This window comes from Pocillopora verrucosa, chromosome 13, assembly GCF_036669915.1.
Source record: "Pocillopora verrucosa isolate sample1 chromosome 13, ASM3666991v2, whole genome shotgun sequence".
In the NCBI taxonomy this organism is placed as follows: Eukaryota; Metazoa; Cnidaria; class Anthozoa; order Scleractinia; family Pocilloporidae; genus Pocillopora; species Pocillopora verrucosa.
Genome location: NC_089324.1, coordinates 1,669,623 through 1,688,688, shown reverse-complemented (window position 1 = coordinate 1,688,688; position 19,066 = coordinate 1,669,623). Strand labels below are relative to the sequence as shown.

General features: G+C 40.5%; 1 protein-coding gene and 1 pseudogene across 1 annotated transcript; both read left to right on the top strand.

The window, feature by feature from the left end:
- Positions 1-1,828: 1,828 nt before the first annotated feature.
- On the top strand, positions 1,829-5,614 carry LOC136277815 (tetratricopeptide repeat protein 28-like; annotated as a pseudogene).
- Positions 5,615-8,441: 2,827 nt separating this feature from the next.
- On the top strand, positions 8,442-9,542 carry LOC136277814 (uncharacterized). Its single transcript, XM_066160523.1, has one exon. The coding sequence runs from the start codon at positions 8,442-8,444 to the stop codon at positions 9,540-9,542; it is 1,101 nt and encodes a 366-aa protein (XP_066016620.1).
- Positions 9,543-19,066: the final 9,524 nt, after the last annotated feature.

The window sequence follows — 19,066 nt, the reverse complement described above, 5'->3', positions numbered from 1 at the left end:
CCCTATTTGAAAAGAAGCTATGGCTTCTTCCACTGAGTGAGATATATAAAGGAAAAGAGATCATTGTTTATATTTCGATACCTTACATCACTTTTCCAAAAACGTCGACAAATAATGCACTTTTTCAAGGATTTTCACAATCAAAATGCAAGATTATCAAATAAAGTTCGTATCGATTATGTACGGGCAATTATAACAACCACTCCATAGAATACAGGACTTTACAGAAAGGTAGCTTATATAGAACATTTTCTGAACACATGCAAAACCTGTGAGTCATAATATATATTTAGGAAGCAGATCAAAGAAAACCTACTCTCTGATTTAATATCTAGAAACGCGAGCTTGTTGCAAGGAAATGCGATTATTATTAAAGCCTATTAAGATATGGGCTGGGCAGTTTCGAATTAGCAGTAAGCAGTATGATTCGACACGAGCTCTCTTGAGAGCCCAGTAAATCGGTTTTTTTAAAAGCAATCGCCTCATTTCACGTGAAAAAGACATTTAGGAAAACACTGAGCTTCGAGAAACAGCCAAGTTAAGGCTAATGTGTTTACCGTGCTTAAATATTTTTAATCAGGGCCACTCGTTTAGGAGACCTTTTTTCAAAAGATCCAGGCGTTAAAATAATTCTGTTTTCCGTTCGAAGTGTTTTTTTTCCTATTTTATTTAACGAATGAACTCGGGATGAAAACTTAACTTTCGAAGCGAACGGCAGATGAAATGTTGTGTTGGTATCTCTGTTCCTCCCCCCCCCCCCCCCCCCACGTCTCTGCGAAAGGTATTTCCAGACAATCTGCATGGAAAAACTGACCACAGCCATCGCACCGAATTTTTAAAAAAAAATTTTAAAACTAAACGAGTGAGTAGCACTCTGCGAACGGTAGTTGTAAAATTTCTTTATTTTCCGACGCGTTTCGTTTAACTACCGTAGACTTCGGGGAGTTTTACAATTTAACACTAAACACCTATATTTATAAGCCATAGTTAGGGGCTACACGGGAGCCAATGACCATAAAGGCTTGGCCAGACCTAAGAATAGGAACAGGTGATGTTGCGGAAAATTTGAAATTTTTTTGGGGCAAGGTGGGAGAATTCATTTGGGGACCACAGTTTTGGTTTTCTTTTTTCGTCACGCAGCAAGTTACAAAACGTAAATATAATTCTTCTTTGTTTCTTTCCGGATGCCACCAATGCCTTTTCCGATACCTCTATTGTTTAATACAGCAGTAAAAGATATATGTGCCATCAACACTTTTGAAAGATTGCTTACCATTTTATTTAGCGAAGGATACTGTTGATATTTCGGCTTTACAACACTATTGTTTTCCGCAACTATAACTGATATGTCTCTATACGAATTATTAAATTTGTTTCCCCGCTGACCACTCGTATTTCGGTCTTTTTTTCTTTCCCCACTCGTCGCCCGTGATGTCGTAACTCCCTAGAATAGACGGCAAAGGTGTGTTCCTCTAGGCCTCTTTGATGGACAATGTAAAATATCGATCTACGAACAAGGGGCTAGAGTCCAAACTCCGTAGAAAATATGTATTAAACTTGTTAAATGAACCACAACAATTGGCTAAAATAAAATAAAATAAAAGTATGCGAAAAATGTCTACCTCAGTTTTCCAATGTAAAGGTTAGAGTTCTTTGACGTGATTTGCTAACTTAACTGTGAAATCACGTGCACCGCGCGTGAACACAAAAAGAATACAAGGCAGGGAGGGGAAGATAAAAATTGAAATTTAAAGACAAACAGTCTGTGTATAAGTTTTCACTTATTTCTCCTTTTTTTTTTTTCAAACTGAGAAGAAACAGGGTCAAGATGGACAGCATAGAAGAAGCTATATTAGCTATCTTGATAGGTATAGTAGTCGCCAAGTTCCTTCGCAAAACTGGTCGCGTGTTGCAAGCCATCGAGGTATACAAGGAATGTTTGATTATATTACACAGTCAGGCGCAGGCTATCGATAGTTCATCGGCAAACTTAATATTCCGTAACATCTACTTGGCAATAATCTGTGCTTACGATTATATAAAGGATTACACAAGTACAGAACAATACCTGAGGGCATTCCTCCTATACCTGGATTCTAATGACACCGCTGAAAAAGGAAGGCTACATTTAAAACTGGCAGAAATACTTCAGGTACAAAGTAAATTAATGGAGGCCTGGAAATTTTACGAATCAGCAATCAACATCATGAAAACGATGGGAAACATACATGGCCAGGCACTGTGTTACGCAAAGCTCGGAGAAATGTTCCAATCGCATAGTCAATATGACAAGGCCCGAGAATATCAAGAGAAAGCACTCGCTATCAAAATAGAAATTGGTGACAGGGATGGAGAAGCAACAAGCTACGGAAACCTAGGAACTTTGTTCCAATCACTCAGTCAATATAACAAGGCCCGAGAATATCTAGAGAAAGCACTCGCTATCCAAATAGAAATTGGTGACAGGGATGGAGAAGCAACAAGCTACGGAAACCTAGGAACTTGCTTCCAATCACTCGGTCAATATGACAAGGCCCGAGAATATCAAGAGAAAGCGCTAGCTATCAAAATAGAAATTGGTGACAGGGATGGAGAAGCATCAAGCTACGGAAACCTAGGAGCTTGCTTCCAATCACTCGGTCAATATGACAAGGCCCGAGAACATCAAGAGAAAGCACTCGCTATCAAAATAGAAATTGGTGACAGGTATGGAGAAGCAAAAAGCTACGGAAACCTAGGAACTTTGTTCCGATCACTCGGTCAATATGACAAGGCCCGAGAATATCAAGAGAAAGCACTCGCTATCAGAATAGAAATTGGTGACAGATATGGAGAAGCAAAAAGCTACGGAAACCTAGGAACTTTGTTCCGATCACTCGGTCAATATGACAAGGCCCGAGAATATCAAGAGAAAGCACTCGCTATCAAAATAGAAATTGGTGACAGAGATGGAGAAGCATCAAGCTACGGAAACCTAGGAACTTGTTTCCAATCACTCGGTCAATATGACAAGGCCCGAGAATATCAAGAGAAAGCACTCGCTATCACAATAGAAATTGGTGACAGGTATGGAGAAGCAAAAAGCTACGGAAACCTAGGAACTTTGTTCCGATCACTCGGTCAATATGACAAGGCCCGAGAATATCAAGAGAAAGCACTCGCTATCACAATAGAAATTGGTGACAGGTATGGAGAAGCAAAAAGCTACGGAAACCTAGGAACTTTGTTCCAATCACTCGGTCAATATGACAAGGCCCGAGAATATCAAGAGAAAGCACTCGCTATCACAATAGAAATTGGTGACAGGGATGGAGAAGCATCAAGCTACGGAAACCTAGGAACTTTGTTCGGATCACTCGGTCAATATGACAAGGCCCGAGAATATCAAGAGAAAGCACTCGCTATCAGAATAGAAATTGGTGAAAGAGATGGAGAAGCAATAAGCTACGGAAACCTAGGAACTTTGTTCCGACCACTCGGTCAATATGACAAGGCCCGAGAATATCAAGAGAAAGCACACGCTATCATAATAGAAATTGGTGACAGGGATGGAGAAGCATCAAGCTACGGAAACCTAGGAACTTTGTTCCAGCCACTCGGTCAATATGACAAGGCCCGAGAATATCAAGAGAAAGCACTCGCTATCAGAATAGAAATTGGTGACAGAGATGGAGAAGCAACAAGCTACGGAAACCTAGGAACTTTGTTCGCATCACTCGGTCAATATGACAAGGCCCGAGAATATCAAGAGAAAGCACTCGCTATCAAAATAGAAATTGGTGACAGGGATGGAGAAGCAACAAGCTATAGAAACCTTACATCAACGTTTCTCTTACTCGGCTTGTATGCAAAGGCTGACGACTATCTAAAGAAGGCAATGGAAGTTAGAAAGGGTATGGATGATAGAATTGGAGAAGCAGTAGACTACATACACCTTGGTTCAATTTCTCTTAAGCGTGGTGAATATGACAAGGCTCAAGAATATTACGAGAGAGCCCTTACAATTTATATGGACATCGGTGATAAAGAAAAAATAGTAGTCAGCTACCAGAAGTTAGGATTGTGTTACCAATCTCTTGGTAAAAATGACATAGCCGAAGAATACGTTAAGCAAGCTCTACTATTAAGTAGGGATATTGGACACATTTTTAACGAGTTTTGGTGCCTTTGTGATCTATCGGTGTTAATGATGTCAAAAGGTCATCTTGAGGAAGCTTCTTCGTATCTTTTTCAAGTCATTCAAAAGTTCGAAACTTTGAGAGGTTTTCTTAAAGAAAACGATTAGTTTCAAATATCTCTTTTAGAAAGGTACGGCACCTTTCCCTACAAGTTGTTCAGCAGGTTGCTTTCTTCCACTGGAAAGCCTGAAGACGCCCTTGACGTCGAAGAGCTGAGAAGGGCAAGAGGCCTGGCCGACTTGATGACAGCTCAGTACTCTGTTCAAGAGCAGATCTCAAGCGATCCACAATCTTGGTGCGGCATTCAAGGGATCATCAGAAAAGAAACAGACTGTGCATGCCTGTACATTTCGGTTGGTGGAGATGAGGTACGGTTTTGGATAATAAAAGCAACGGGAGCTATTCTTTTTTCAGAAAAGAAAGTGAACCTGGACCCAAACAAGATGACCGGAATAGTCCCTGAGATAGATGAGTTTTTTAAAGAACTGATGTCACTTCGCCCCAACAACCGATCAGGACTGCATTACTGTGATACCGAAGATTTCAAAACAAGTCTTCACTTGTGTTACAACATAATCATTGCTCCCGTGGCCAGTTTACTGAAGGAGCCCGAGATCATAATTGTCCCTGATTCCTGTGTGTACCAAGTGCCATTTGCAGCCTTGGCTGACGAAGGAGGCAAGTATTTATCAGAGACATGCAGGATTCGGTTGGTTCCCTCTCTCACGACTCTGAAGCTTGTTCAAGACAGTCCTCCAGACTATCACAGTCAGACCGGGGCACTGGTAGTGGGTGACCCTGTGGTTAGAACGGTGATTTACAAGGGAAGGTGCAGAAATATGATACCATTGCCGTATGCAAGAAAGGAAGCAGAGATGATTGGAACACTTCTTGGCGTAAGGCCTTTGATAGGAGAGTCCGCTACAAAGCATTCTGTACTCCAAGCGATAAATTCAGTGAGCCTGATACACATTGCTGCGCATGGAGATCCCGAAAGAGGGGAGATTGCTCTTTCTCCTGAGCACCCTACCCTACTCCCACCTTTTCCTAGAGAAGAAGAGTACCTTTTGACGATGGCAGATATTTCAAAAACTCGATTGCGAGCTAAACTAGTGGTGCTTAGTTGTTGTCACAGTGCTCGTGGGCAGATTAGAACCGAGGGAGTTATTGGAATTGCCCGAGCGTTCTTGGGATCCGGAACTCGTTCAGTGTTAGCGGCACGATGGGCCCTGGATGACACAGCCACAGAGCGGTTCATGACTTGTTTCTACAAACATTTGTACCGCGGTGAAAGCGCAAGTGAATCTCTCCAGAAGGCCAGGAATTGGATGAGAAATAACGGCTTTGACAAAGTTTCTCAATGGGCGCCATTTATGATCATGGGCGACAACGTGACATTTGATTTTGGAAATTGGCCGGTGCCTAGCGCACCTTAAGAGCCATGACTTTGATAAAACCTCTGTGGCCGAATGAACTAAATTTAGTAAAGCTCACAACTATTTAATTACAGGCCTGTAAAAAGAGGACACCATCTGCGAAGGACAACTCGGATCGATACACAGAGGAAAGCATCTCTGTAAAATGCTTATCAGACATCTAAGTTTATTAATCTGAAACAAGACAGCGTGTAGAGTATTTCTTTACAAGAGTTCCGAAGTTAAAAAACTCCAATTTATTTTTTTAAGTCATAAGTTCAGTGAACAAGCCAAGCAAAGTGTGACAGCTTTTAGGTTTCGAACGCGGTTAGTTCTTCCAGGAAAGAAAATTTTAAATCCTTTTTCCAAAGGTGATTAGTTAGTCAATTCAAGAGACTTTTAAACGAATGTGTGACCTTGGAAAAGAAGTGTTTTCTGAGCTTACATTTTTGGAAATGTCTTGCAAGGCTTTTGACAAAAATATTGTGGTTTAACATGCCAAAATAAATATATTTAAAGAAAAGAAAAAAGGAGATACTCTTAATCGTATAATAATGCAAACCTTTGTATTCTCATAAATACTCCAGTAACTTTGTCAATTTAACCCTTTAACCCCTAAGACTGACTAGAATCTAATTTCTCCTTACAGTTTCACTCCTGACTCAAATATGAAGGTCACGAGAATAATGGAAATGATGAGGGTATAATTAACCCTTATATTAATATTAATATTATATTAATATTATATAAATATTAAGGTCATGAGAATAAAGGAAATGATGAGGGTTTAATTAACCCTTATATTAATATTAATATTATATTAATATTACATAAATATTAAGGTCATGAGAATAATGGAAAGGATGAGGGTTTAATTAACCCTTATATTAATATTAATATTATATTAATATTATATAAATATTGAGGTCATGAGAATAAAGGAAATGATGAGGGTTTAATTAACCCTTATATTAATATTAATATTATATTAATATTATATAAATATTAAGGTCATGAGAATAATGGAAATGATGAGGGTTTAATTAACCCTTATATTAATATTAATATTATATTAATATTACATAAATATTAAGGTCATGAGAATAATGGAAAGGATAAGGGTTTAATTAACCCTTATATTAATATTAATATTATATTAATATTATATAAATATTGAGGTCATGAGAATAAAGGAAATGATGAGGGTTTAATTAACCCTTATATTAATATTAATATTATATTAATATTATATAAATATTAAGGTCACGAGAAAAATGGAAATGATGAGGTTTAATTAACCCTTATATTAATATTAATATTATATTAATATTATGTAAATATTAAGGTCATGAGAATAAAGGAAATGATGAGGGTTTAATTAACCCTTCGTACTCAACATTAGAATGTATATTCTCGCTCCTTGGTAGGCACAAGCGCGTCCTTGTGCGGTGAAAGAAGCGATGTAAACGAAATAGGCACATCTAGACCGGATAAAAGCCCTGAAAAAACTTTAAACATTTTTTTTTTGCAAAATTTTGTAAGTTTGTCGCTTTCCCAGCCCGCTCTTTCGCTCGACTTTACTGACTGAGGGTCAGAGAGAATCAGAGAGAATCAGTCCATAAAATTTCCGTACCGTTTTTCCGATACAAGACTTTAAAGCCTGTCCGACCTCTTTTTTATTACCATAAACCGCTGTGCAGTCAATGTGTCTGTATCCAGCTTTTATCGCCATTTCCACGGCATAGGTGACCTTCTCTGGTTTGCTTTCCATGTCCCACGACCAAGAGCGGGTAGCGAACCACCGTTGCTTAATTTGATGGTTTCCATGTGATTTTATGGCACAAACAAAAGCTCTCCCAGATGTTCTGCACATTAATCAAGCAGCTTTAATGAGGACTAAAGAACAGAATAAGACCTCATTAATGTCCTGTAAATCTCTCTAAGAGCTATTTCTGTTTGGTATTATTCCCTAGGGTAAGGATAAGAACCTCATTACTCGAGCTTCTGTTACAACACTCGAGCCGTTTTCCTCCCAGGCGTTCCAAGTATAGACGCGGAGAAACTAGTGATGAGAATCGCGAGCCTCTCCTACTGGGTGCTCCAGTCTGCCCACATATCGGGGGGGTGATACGGAGGCCGAAATTTTTGCATAAGTAGATTCATTCTTCCACAAAATAAATTTATCTGGCCGGTTTTTTCTCCTTTTCACTGAATCCTCGATCAAAATACACCCGTGTAGACCTTACAAACGAAGGGGAAATATGCACAAGAATACTCAATTGAAAAGAAGAGGCTTTTCAAAGGGGGATATATATAACAGCGTAATATGTGACTAACGCAGTCTATATACTGTAAGATTTTATGCCACTATCTCAGTCGGTAAATTAATTATAACAAATTAATATGTAATGTAAATTAATTTACTAGCGTAAAATTTACATTATGTGTATCGCCGACTGGAAGAAATTACGCCGTTAGTTACTAGCCGTAAAATCTTACATATATACATCGTTAGTAAACGGCTTAAAATCTTACAGTTTATACACCATAATGGCGTAAAATCGTAGTCTATAGACTGTGTTAGTCGCATATTACGACGACCGTCAGGTGAGGAAGTTGTTACGTGACTAATGTATGCTCGCTTAATTATGTCAGATATGCTAATGTATTCGTTAGAAGTCACATGATCTTGTGTACATGCCATTCGACTAGAGTGCAATAAAAGATTTGAGCACGAAACATGGTGGCAGCGTGAAAGCTCGTCAAACCTTTACACCGTTTGAGTTCGAGCGCAGAAAAGAACCCTGAATCCATTCAGTACGCAGAAACGAATCTTGAAACCGTACAGATGCCTGGTCCACCGCCGTCTTCGAGTGGAAACCCCTCACAGCAAATTTTCCCGCCGCCGATGATGCAGGGCATACAACCGCCCACTGGCTTAAAACTGTCGGCGAAAGACAAGGCCGTAAACTGGAAAGTTTATAAACAGCAAGGGGAGAACTACTCCCTCATAGCACAGCTCGACAAGCAGACGGAGGAATACAGAGTGGTATTATTCCTTTACTCAGTAGGACCCGACGCGGTCAAGATTTACAACAGCTTTGACCTCAGCGACGAAAACCGGCGCAAGCTGTCCGAGATAATCAAGCAATTTGACAATTTTGCGATCGGTGAGACGAACGAAACGTACGAGCGTTACGTCTTCAACAGCCGCGATCAAAAGGAAGGAGAATCCATACATGACTACGTAGGAGAACTACGGACACTTGCACAAACATGCAATTTCTGCACGTGTTTACACGACACACTCATCCGCGACCGAATCGTACTTGGCCTACGTGATGGAGGAACGCGCAAACGCCTATTCCGTCAAGGCAAACTAACTTTGCAAATGTGCATCGAGATCGCGAAAAGCGACGAAGTCTCGAACACACAGCTTAAGAATATGGATCAGACTACACAGGAACCTGAAGATGTCCATAAGGTGAAGATGGAGAGACCGAAGAAACCAGAGCGCAAATACCCGAAGCAAACGGGCCGAGATTATCCGAACCGGAAACCCAACGATGACAACACAAGCGACAGGCCATGTGATTTCTGTGGGCGAAAACATCGTAAAGGCAGAACCAATTGCACCGCTTGGGGCCGTATTTGTGTAGCATGTGGAAAAAAAAACCACTTCGCGTCCCAGTGCAGAGCAAGAGAGAAAACACACAATGTTGAATTTGAAGAAGACGAAACCAGCGAGGAAGAATTCCTGTATTGCGTGACCTCGAAACCAGAGATGACAGGAACTGTCAACAGCGTCTCGGAACGTGAAATATACGCACAGATGCTTACCAACGAGAAGCCCATTAAGTTCCATATCGACTGCGGTGCAACCGTAAATGTTTTGCCAAGTAAATACGTCAACAAAGAAGATATCCAGCCGACGAAACGTGTTTTGTAGATGTGGAATAAGACTGAACTTAAACCTGAAGGAATCTACCGCGTGACCATACGCAATCCTAGGAATCAAAAGAAATACTCCGTAGAGTTCATCATCGTCAACGAGAATCTCACCCCACTGCTAGGCGCAGCAGTGATACAGCAGATGGGACTTATTGAAGTACACGAAGAGAATTTCGAGAAAATCGCTGCAGCGAAAGTGGCAAATACTAAGTCCCAGACAGCACAAGAAATCATTGAAGAATACCGTGACGTATTTGAGGGCGATTTGGGGACACTTGAAGGACTGCAGCACCTTGACGTTAACCCTTCTGTGCCTCCCACCATTGCACCATCGCGACGAGTGCCATTCGCCAATAAACCGAAGCTCAAAACTGAGCTTGATAGACTGACAGACATTGGTGTACTGGTGCCTGTTGATGAGCCCACCGACTGGGTGAGCAACCTTGTCATTGCAACAAAGGAATCGGGTGATCTGAGATTTTGCTTAGACCCGCAGCAACTGAATAAAGCACTGAAGAGAGAGAGATACCCCCTGCCTGTGATAGATGATGTACTCCCAAGCCTTGCACGAGCAAAAGTTTTCACGAAAATAGATGCCAGAAACGGCTACTGGCATGTAAAACTGGATGACGAGTCGAGCAGGCTGACGACTTTTGACACTCCCTACGGCAGGTACCGGTGGAAACGCCTTCCATTTGGAGTCAGTGTGGCCAGTGAGATATTCCAGAAGAGGCTGAACCAAGCACTTGACCGACTAGATGGCCTGCTGACAGCACACGATGACATGGTCATCTATGGAGTAGGGGAGACAGATGAGGAGGCAACCGCTGACCACAACAACAAGCTGCAGCAGTTCTTACAGCGGTGCAGAGAGCAAGGAGTGAAGCTCAACAAGAAGAAACTAAAGCTGCTATGTAAAGAGATACCCTACATGGGACACCTGGTCACAGCAGATGGCCTGAGACCTGACCCAGAAAAGATTGAGGCCGTACACAACATGCCCAAGCCAGACAATGTCAAAGCTGTTAGGCGATTATGCGGGTTCGTGAACTATCTTGCAAAATTTCTGCCACGGCTGGCAGAGGTGCTAGAACCCATACAGCTGTTGACACGTAAAGATGTACCATGGCAATGGCAACATGAACACGAGGCAGCATTTGAGAAGGTCAAAGAGCTTGTGACAGAGGCACCCTTGTTGAAGTATTACAACCCTGGTGAGGAACTCACAGTGCAATGCGACGCAAGTGAAAAGGGACTTAGGGCTGCCCTTATGCAGAATGGGCAACCCATAGCCTTTGCAAGCCGTGCCTTGACAGACCCAGAAACACGTTATGCACAGATTGAGAAGGAGATGCTGGCAGTAGTATTTGCGCTACAGAAATTTGACCAGTACGTCTACGGTCGCTCAGTGACAGTTCAGAGTGATCATAAGCCGCTAGCAGCCATCTCCAACAAGCCACTCCGAACCGCACCCACGAGATTACAAGGGATGCTGTTGAAGATTCAGAAGTATGACGTGACCATTGTCTACAAACCAGGTCCAGAGATGTACCTCGCAGACACCCTCAGCAGGGCATTTCTTCCCACCACTGAGAATACCCAAGGGGAAATCGAACGTGTAAGCGCAGTCAAACTACTGCCAATGACTGATGAAAGACTGGAGGAGATAAGGAGCAGCACCCGTGATGATGACGTGTTGCAGCAGTTAAAGGAAGTCATCCAGATTGGTTGGCCAGAGGAAAAGCAAGAACTTCCAGCAGTACTTGCACCCTACTTCAGCTTCAGGAACGAGATGAGCGTCTATGACGGTCTTATCTTCAAAGGAGAGCGACTCCTCATCCCGAAACAGATGCGGCCAAAGATGAAAGAACGCCTTCACAGCTCACACATCGGCGTCAATGGCTGTTTGAGGAGAGTTAGAGAGTGCATGTACTGGCCCAGCATGACCGCCGAGCTAAAGGAGTACATCTCACAATGCGAGACGTGCAGCAAATATGAGGTGAGGCAGCAGAGAGAGACCTTGATGAGCCATGAAATTGCAGAACGCCCATGGGAGAAGATTGGTACAGATTTGTACACCATCAATTGCCAGGATTACCTGATCGTTGTTGACTATTTCTCAAATTTCTGGGAAATCGACCACCTTCCTAACACAACAGCCAGCACTGTCATAAAGAAGCTGAAATGCCACTTCGCGAGACAAGGCATACCAGACATCGTCATAAGTGACAATGGCCCACAGTTTTCTTGCGAGAAATTCAGTAACTTTGCCAACGAATGGGGTTTTGAGCACCAATCAGGAAGTCCTGGACACCAACAGACAAATGGCAAGGCAGAAGCAGCTGTCAAAGAGGCGAAACGACTTCTGCGAAAGGCCAAAGACACCAAAGGTGACCTTTACCTTGCAGTACTGGCGCATAGAAACACCCCTACTGTGTCAATGGGGACCAGTCCTGCCCAACGGTTACTTGGCCGGCGTTGTAAGACACAACTCCCGACAACCAAAGAGCTACTAAAGCCGCAGTGTGTACCAGCTGAAACAGTAAAGAGGAAGACGCAGGCAAAGCAGGCGCGGCAAGCTCTGTATTACAACAGAGGAATGCGTGACCTTTCCCCCTTAGAAGAAGGAGCTCAGGTCAGGATGAGACCATTCCGACTAGGAAAAAGAGTATGGGAACAGGCCATGGTGGCGAAAAGACATGACGAACGTTCATACAAAGTCGAGACGGAGAAAGGGACCTACCGAAGGAACAGGGCAGACCTTCGCGAGCAGCCCATACCACAGAGGTCCCCACAGTGGACACCACCAGTCCAACAAACCTCTGAATAGACGCCGTCAGACACTCCAAACAAGAATCAGGAAATGATTCAAGCTAGGGCCAACAGCACCCAGGAAGCATCGGTCCAGTCGGGGGCCAATCATCAAGTAGTACATGCTCCTGTAGCACAACGCCCCAAAAGGACCGTCAGAGAACCTGCCTACCTTAAGGACTACTTGCACTAAGGACTCTGAACATTTGATAGAAACTGGACTTGACGTTTTGATTAAGGAACATTGATTATGTTATTGTGATTATTGTTTTCAAGTTGTCATCCCAAAGGAAGGGGGATGTTACCTGACTAATGTATGCTCGCTTAATTATGTCAGATATGCTAATGTATTCGTTAGAAGTCACATGATCTTGTGTACATGCCATTCGACTAGAGTGCAATAAAAGATTTGAGCACGAAACAGAAGTTAAAAGTTTATGTGTCACTATATTTAGCACCTTGATTTGATGCTCTTGGTGGGTTATGGCACGCTGTCATTGGCGCATTTTGATCCTCATTATTTTTCTGCGTATTGGACGTTGTTCCCTTACAGGTTCACTTTGTTACTGATCGGCTATCACGCTCTTTCATAGTAGGCATCCACGCTTAGGGAATTTCAATTCTGTAATATGATTTAATTATATATTAATTTATTAGAATTAATCTACCGACTGAGATAGTGGCGTAAAATCTTACATCTTATATTCCGTTTCAATTCTGCTATCTCTATTGGTGTTATTAGGATTAAATCTAATGTGGCTGGCTTCTCTAACCCTTCATGTGTTACAGGGAGAGCCATAATCAATACACTTAACTTGGTCCTAAACAGGAACATGTCCTGTTTCACAGATGTGTTCTGAAACCAACATTTTCCGAATGCAAGCAAGCTGTAGCATGAAAGTGCAGTAGAAAGGGGTAACTACCCCTGAAACAATGAGGGTCACATGTTCAATATTTTTCTTTTTTTTCGCCTTTGCAGGAATTCAACTGCAATGGAACAGTTTTTTAAAACCCAAAATATGGGGAGGTGATACAGCTACAAGGTGACCAGCATCAGAATATCAGTGATTTTCTGAAACAGCTGAAACTGGCCAAACCAGACCAGATACACATGCATGGTTTCTAGAACTTACTCCTTAGCATTGGGGTTTGCATGTATATAAGTTTACTCTTATTACCAAGTAAGATCTAGAAAACAACTATCAAAGTGAAGGCTGATTCAGATCTAACTAGGAACACTGTTTTTTGGTAAACTTTAGGACTATGTCTACCTTAAAATCAAAACCTTTTTTTTAAGATTTATGTCTAGCTATGTTGAGTTGATGGTTTCAGTTCTTTGGTGGCTTCTCTTACTTCATGTGTTCACGAAAGCCATGGAAATAGTTTCAACACTAGCCAGTAACTTAGAAAACATAAGCAATAAAAAAAGAAATATTTCTGACTAGCATTGGTTTGTTTTTTTTTTTTGTTAATGTGAACAATTGGTTGAGAATTATCATATCTCATGTCAGTGTAAACCTTCAACTCTCATACATTGTAAATGACCAAGACAAAATTTCTCCTAACCATATCAATACAATATCAAGCAGACAAGTGATGAGAATAAAGAAAAATTTCAATTAGGTATTATTAGTTGATCAAATACAAAATACTCTAAACTAACATCATAAGAATTGTATAACAGACAGTAAGGAGAATTACTACTGAGATATTGGGAATGAAAGGGTAAATGTATTATTTCCCACCCAGTTTTTAATAAATTTGTTTTATTTGAGTGTACAATGGTTTATTAATCACTGGAAAGTTCGTAAAAACTGAAATACAATAAATTAAAATAGGTAATTATCATACAATAAACGCTAATCGAAATGTCCTAAACTCGAACAGTGTGATGCTATATCGAAGGCGTTCGTCGAAGGTCGAACACACAATTTATAGTACAGCGGTTAAATTTAAAATACGTCATGTAAGCTTCAGCACTTGTTCCCCACGAAAAATTCAAAAAAGGACTGTTCAAGATCGTTCTGAAGAAAGGAGCTTTGAGGTCCTGCGGCAGTTTCTTGATTTTGTTTGAGTATTTTGTGGTTGTCATAAAATAACCATTGAGATAGGATCTTTACCTGTAAACTAAATACGAGTACAAATTTGTTCTTATATCGGGCACATAAAATAGCATTACACCGTTACTGTTTTCTTCCAGTATCAATCATTAGGAGAAGAAGAAATATTACTAAATGCGTGATCGCGTAGTTTATAGCGATTCCCAAAATCCTAGATTCATGAAAACAAGCCATCAAACTATCCTTCTCTGTTTTTGATTACTCACATGAAGCTCACAGATAAAGATATACAAAAACTAATAAAAATGTTTTCAGTATGTTTGAGCTATTTACTAGGTTATCAATGCGCTAATGCTGAGCCTAACAGTAACGTTTGAATTTTAGACGGTAATGTCTAAGTAAATTATGAGAGAGATTCTCCTTGCAGCGTTGAGTCCGTTGAGAGAAGTTCAATGTCTTTTACTTACGTAATACGAAAAATTTGTCAACACTGAAACATCAGATAATTCGTGAAATAACAAACGGGAATTTCAGGAATTGTACACACGCTACGTTTATGGGAAATTCTGAAGTAAATGGATGTAAATGACCTTCCCGATTTTGTTTCCTCAGTATGCGAAAAGCTCGATGGATTCCTCCACTAAAATACCCAGAAAAATTAAAACAGTTTCGCGGGTTATGCAATAATCGAATACTACAGGTACGTTCCATTATATTTCAAACTCTGTTTTCAAAAGGAATTCTCACCTTTGCTGGTCCGTGGAGGCAATGCCGAGTTCCATTGCTTACGATGGTGAACGGTTTGCCAAAAAATTGGATCGGTACATTACCACCATTGTGTTCAAAGACGGGAGATGCTGCAAATGCATAATGCGTACTTAGAGTGCTTTCCAAGAGCTTCCTATATATGAAATACTTTTAAATATTTCAACACTTTTACGCCCGGTGCATTGCGTAAGTTTTTAACAAAATTGCGGCAAAAGATCAAGTCTCTACAAGGCCCACACCGAATTGATTAAGGCAAAAAAATCAGCCAAGAATAAGAGAAACTGCCAATCATTTTGCGAAAACCTCTTGTGATTTAACTCCTTTGAGTGCAAGGCCTTGTTTACAAAGCATGTGGAACTAACAAGAAGAAACCTCTCGAGCATATCCTTGAACTCGTCTCTTTTCCCCTCGAAATAACCCAAGAAGTACTGATTTTCAACAGAACAATTTTCAAGGTTTTCCTCAAGGAAGTCAGTCTCTGAGTTGTTTAAAGAAGAATGATTAGTCGCCGCCATCATTACGCATTCTAGTGTCTTAATCAAAAATTGTCTGCAGTTTTTAGATGTCATCCTTTCGCGGGCTTTTGCAATATTCGCGGGTTTCATATTTTTTCCCGCTGACCAAAATTACCGTGTACTCTTACCCTCGACGAACGCCTTCGATATCGCGTCACCCACTCGAACACGCGAGGCGTGTATATACTTATAGATAAATCAAAACAACACAAATATCTTATGCGCAACAAAACTACCTTGATTATACACGTTTCGGTTTATAAATACAAAAATATATAAGATGACATACCTCTTTCCCCGTTCTATTATTCTAGTATTTCGACAATCCTTCGATCTGGCTATGCTTGTGACTAACACGTGTCTCGTGGCCGAATGGAACCTAATGCCGACAATTCGAGGGTATGTCACACAAAACAAAACAAAAGGGTATTGAACGTCACGCAGATCACAACTAAAAATAGCCTTCGTGATACTGAGAGACGGTCTTTTTGAGAAGAGGAGAGAAAACTTCCTCACCTAACGAATTACTGTTGGACAATTGACGTGAAAACAAACAAATTAATTTACTTCCTTGATTCTTCTCCAGTTGTCCTTGGAGCGAGTTCATTCGTTTTCCTCGCTTGGCTCATAAGCTAACCGGTTGTTCATTAATTCGAATCTAACGGTGGAGAATATTTCCATGGTCATGTTGGGTAGTTTCTCACAGTTTCCACGCCAAGTGAGTTGTCATTGAAAAGGCGCTCGGTGCATACAATAGATTAACGCTCCACAGATGAAAGATTACCCTGCGCTTGGTTTCATAGAAATCCTACGTAAATCGGCTGACGACGAGCGGACAAAATTAACAGGTAATTGATAACACTTAACCCTTTAACTACCAAGATCTGATTGTTAATTCTCCCCTGTAGCTGCTACACATCTCCTTGTAAATTGGTTATGAGAACTTGGTGTTAGATCAAGATAGCAGCTTCTACCTGATAAGTTTGAATATTCTCATTACCTGTTTGCTGAAGAATGTATGGATATTGTAGGGAGAAGTTTTATGTTAATCACATCTGGGAGTTAAAGGGTTAAAGGACCTTTTCTACTGGCGCTTACGTTTGGTTGTTCAACGGGCCTGGGAAAGGGAATGATTATGGAACCGACAGTCGAACAGAAATAGACAACCACACTTTATTGGCTGCCTGGTATCACTGACGTATGACGTGTGTTGGAAAAAAACTCAAAGGACGAAAAGAGATGGTTAAAATTATTTTCGAAGCAGGGCACTGAAGGCTACACGTTGTGGTAAGTACTGTCTATGAAAACAACTGATTCACTTCCATTAATTTGCCTTGACATAGACTAAGGAAATCGTTTTGTCTTGGAGTATGAGGTTTAAAAACTGCCTCAAACCTCGTTCAGTTATGAATGATGTGATAAATGACTTGGCGGAAGAGAATTCTGATATGTGCAATGGAAATTGAAAGAAATTTATAAACGGCAAAGTCGGTTAATCGTTTTTAACTCCACCTAGACTAACCAAACATTGACTAAATTCGACGAATTAACTGGTATTTTAACCGACACTGGACATGATGATAACTTTCAAGCTACCTTCTCTGAAGATTAAATTCTGACATCCTCTGAGATAGCCAAAGGGCTATCTACTAACGCTCCACCTCGCGCAGAATTCCAACCGTTATGTGAAAAATATGAATTCCGAATGTCCATTACAAAAGCTTAAATGAAATTGATTTCAGTTGTTCCTTGCAATGAAGGAAAGATAAGAAGAGACGGATATTTGTTATCCTACTTATGAAGCGCCATTTGATGTGCGTAAATATATTTCAGTTTTGTACGACTAACTTTTTTACCGATGACGGATGTGAGCATGCAAAAATGAAACAATTCACTTTTGTTGCAGGTAACATCCGGTCTCAGTGTACATTGTTTTGCGAGAACCGTTGGATTTTTAACCCAAAATTACAATCAAGACTTGTTACAGTACTGAATTGGAGCTTCTGTCTTGAAACGGTAAGCTATTTGTGTTCAATGACTGTCTCTTTCCGAGCTGTTCATTTTCCAGTTACTGCGATTTTCGTCATCGAAGACAAAGTTGGTAAATAAGAGGAACGGCTGAGTTGATCATAGTTGTACCCTTAAAAGACAACATATTGCTATCTTCTTTCATCTTTTAAGGGTTTTAATCTAAACAATACGGAAATACTGTAACAATCACGTGATGTCACGATCGCGAAGATCTTGCTTAGCTTCATGTAAGAGATGATCAACAAATGATACCTTTTTTAGGGAGGGGAGGGAAAGGTGAATAATGAACCTGAACCACTCTTACAAAGAGGAATTTTCCTAAGAATGTACACCATCGGTCATCTATTTCAGTTTATTCATTCTCTTCGTTTGGACAAACGATTTCAACATTAAAAGTAGCGCACCGGGCGATTGGCCGAATTATCAGAAGTTGAAAATTCTATTTCTCCTGATATTCTCGGGCCCTGTCATTTTGACCAAGTGATTGGAACAAAGTTGCTAGGTTTCCGTAGCTTGTTGCTTCTCCATCCCTGTCGCCAATTTCTATTCTGACAGCGAGTGCTTTCTCCTGACATTCTCGGGCCTTGTCGCAAGTTTTTCCTACAGATTTTTTCCTGAATCTCATTGAAACCTCCTTCAAAGAACGAGGGATTTTCCCTTCTGATGTCAGGTACTCCAAATTACATGTACAGGCCTTTAACAGCGAATACAGCAGAACTGGAAACGATTTGGAAATTTTTGTCTCTAACACTAAACGGAAGATTTCGTCGGGCGATATCCTTAGTTTCCGCTTGACGCTACAAAATCCGTAATTAAAAATATTACGCCACACAAGAGTAATGACGTTTTACCCCGAAAGGAAAAAACCTGCACAAAATAAAACTTTTCGCCAGTTATCAACATGACCTTCAATGCTATATTCCCAAAAATTAAAATGGCTGGCTGAGGAAGATATCTTTAAGCGGATTCAGTCCGTTAACTTTTAGTTTGATGGTGTGACAAGAGACAAAAAAAAAGTCGACTTCCTTCGGAAGATGTTATACAAGTGCGTTTGCCATCATCAAAATGAATAACGAACGTTTCTAACTTCAAAAGGCAATTTGCATCAATGCTGACTGTTTTAGAAATCTAAACAACACCAGTATCGTTATGAAAGCTTCAAAAAAATGATCATAAGAATAACAACATTAACAGCATGTAGAAATATCATTCCCCCCTTGAAAAGAAGCTATGGCTTCTTCCATTGAATGAGATATATAAAGGAAAAAATATTATTGTTTATATTTCGATACTTTATAATACTTTTCCAGAAGCATCGACAAATACTGCACTTTTTT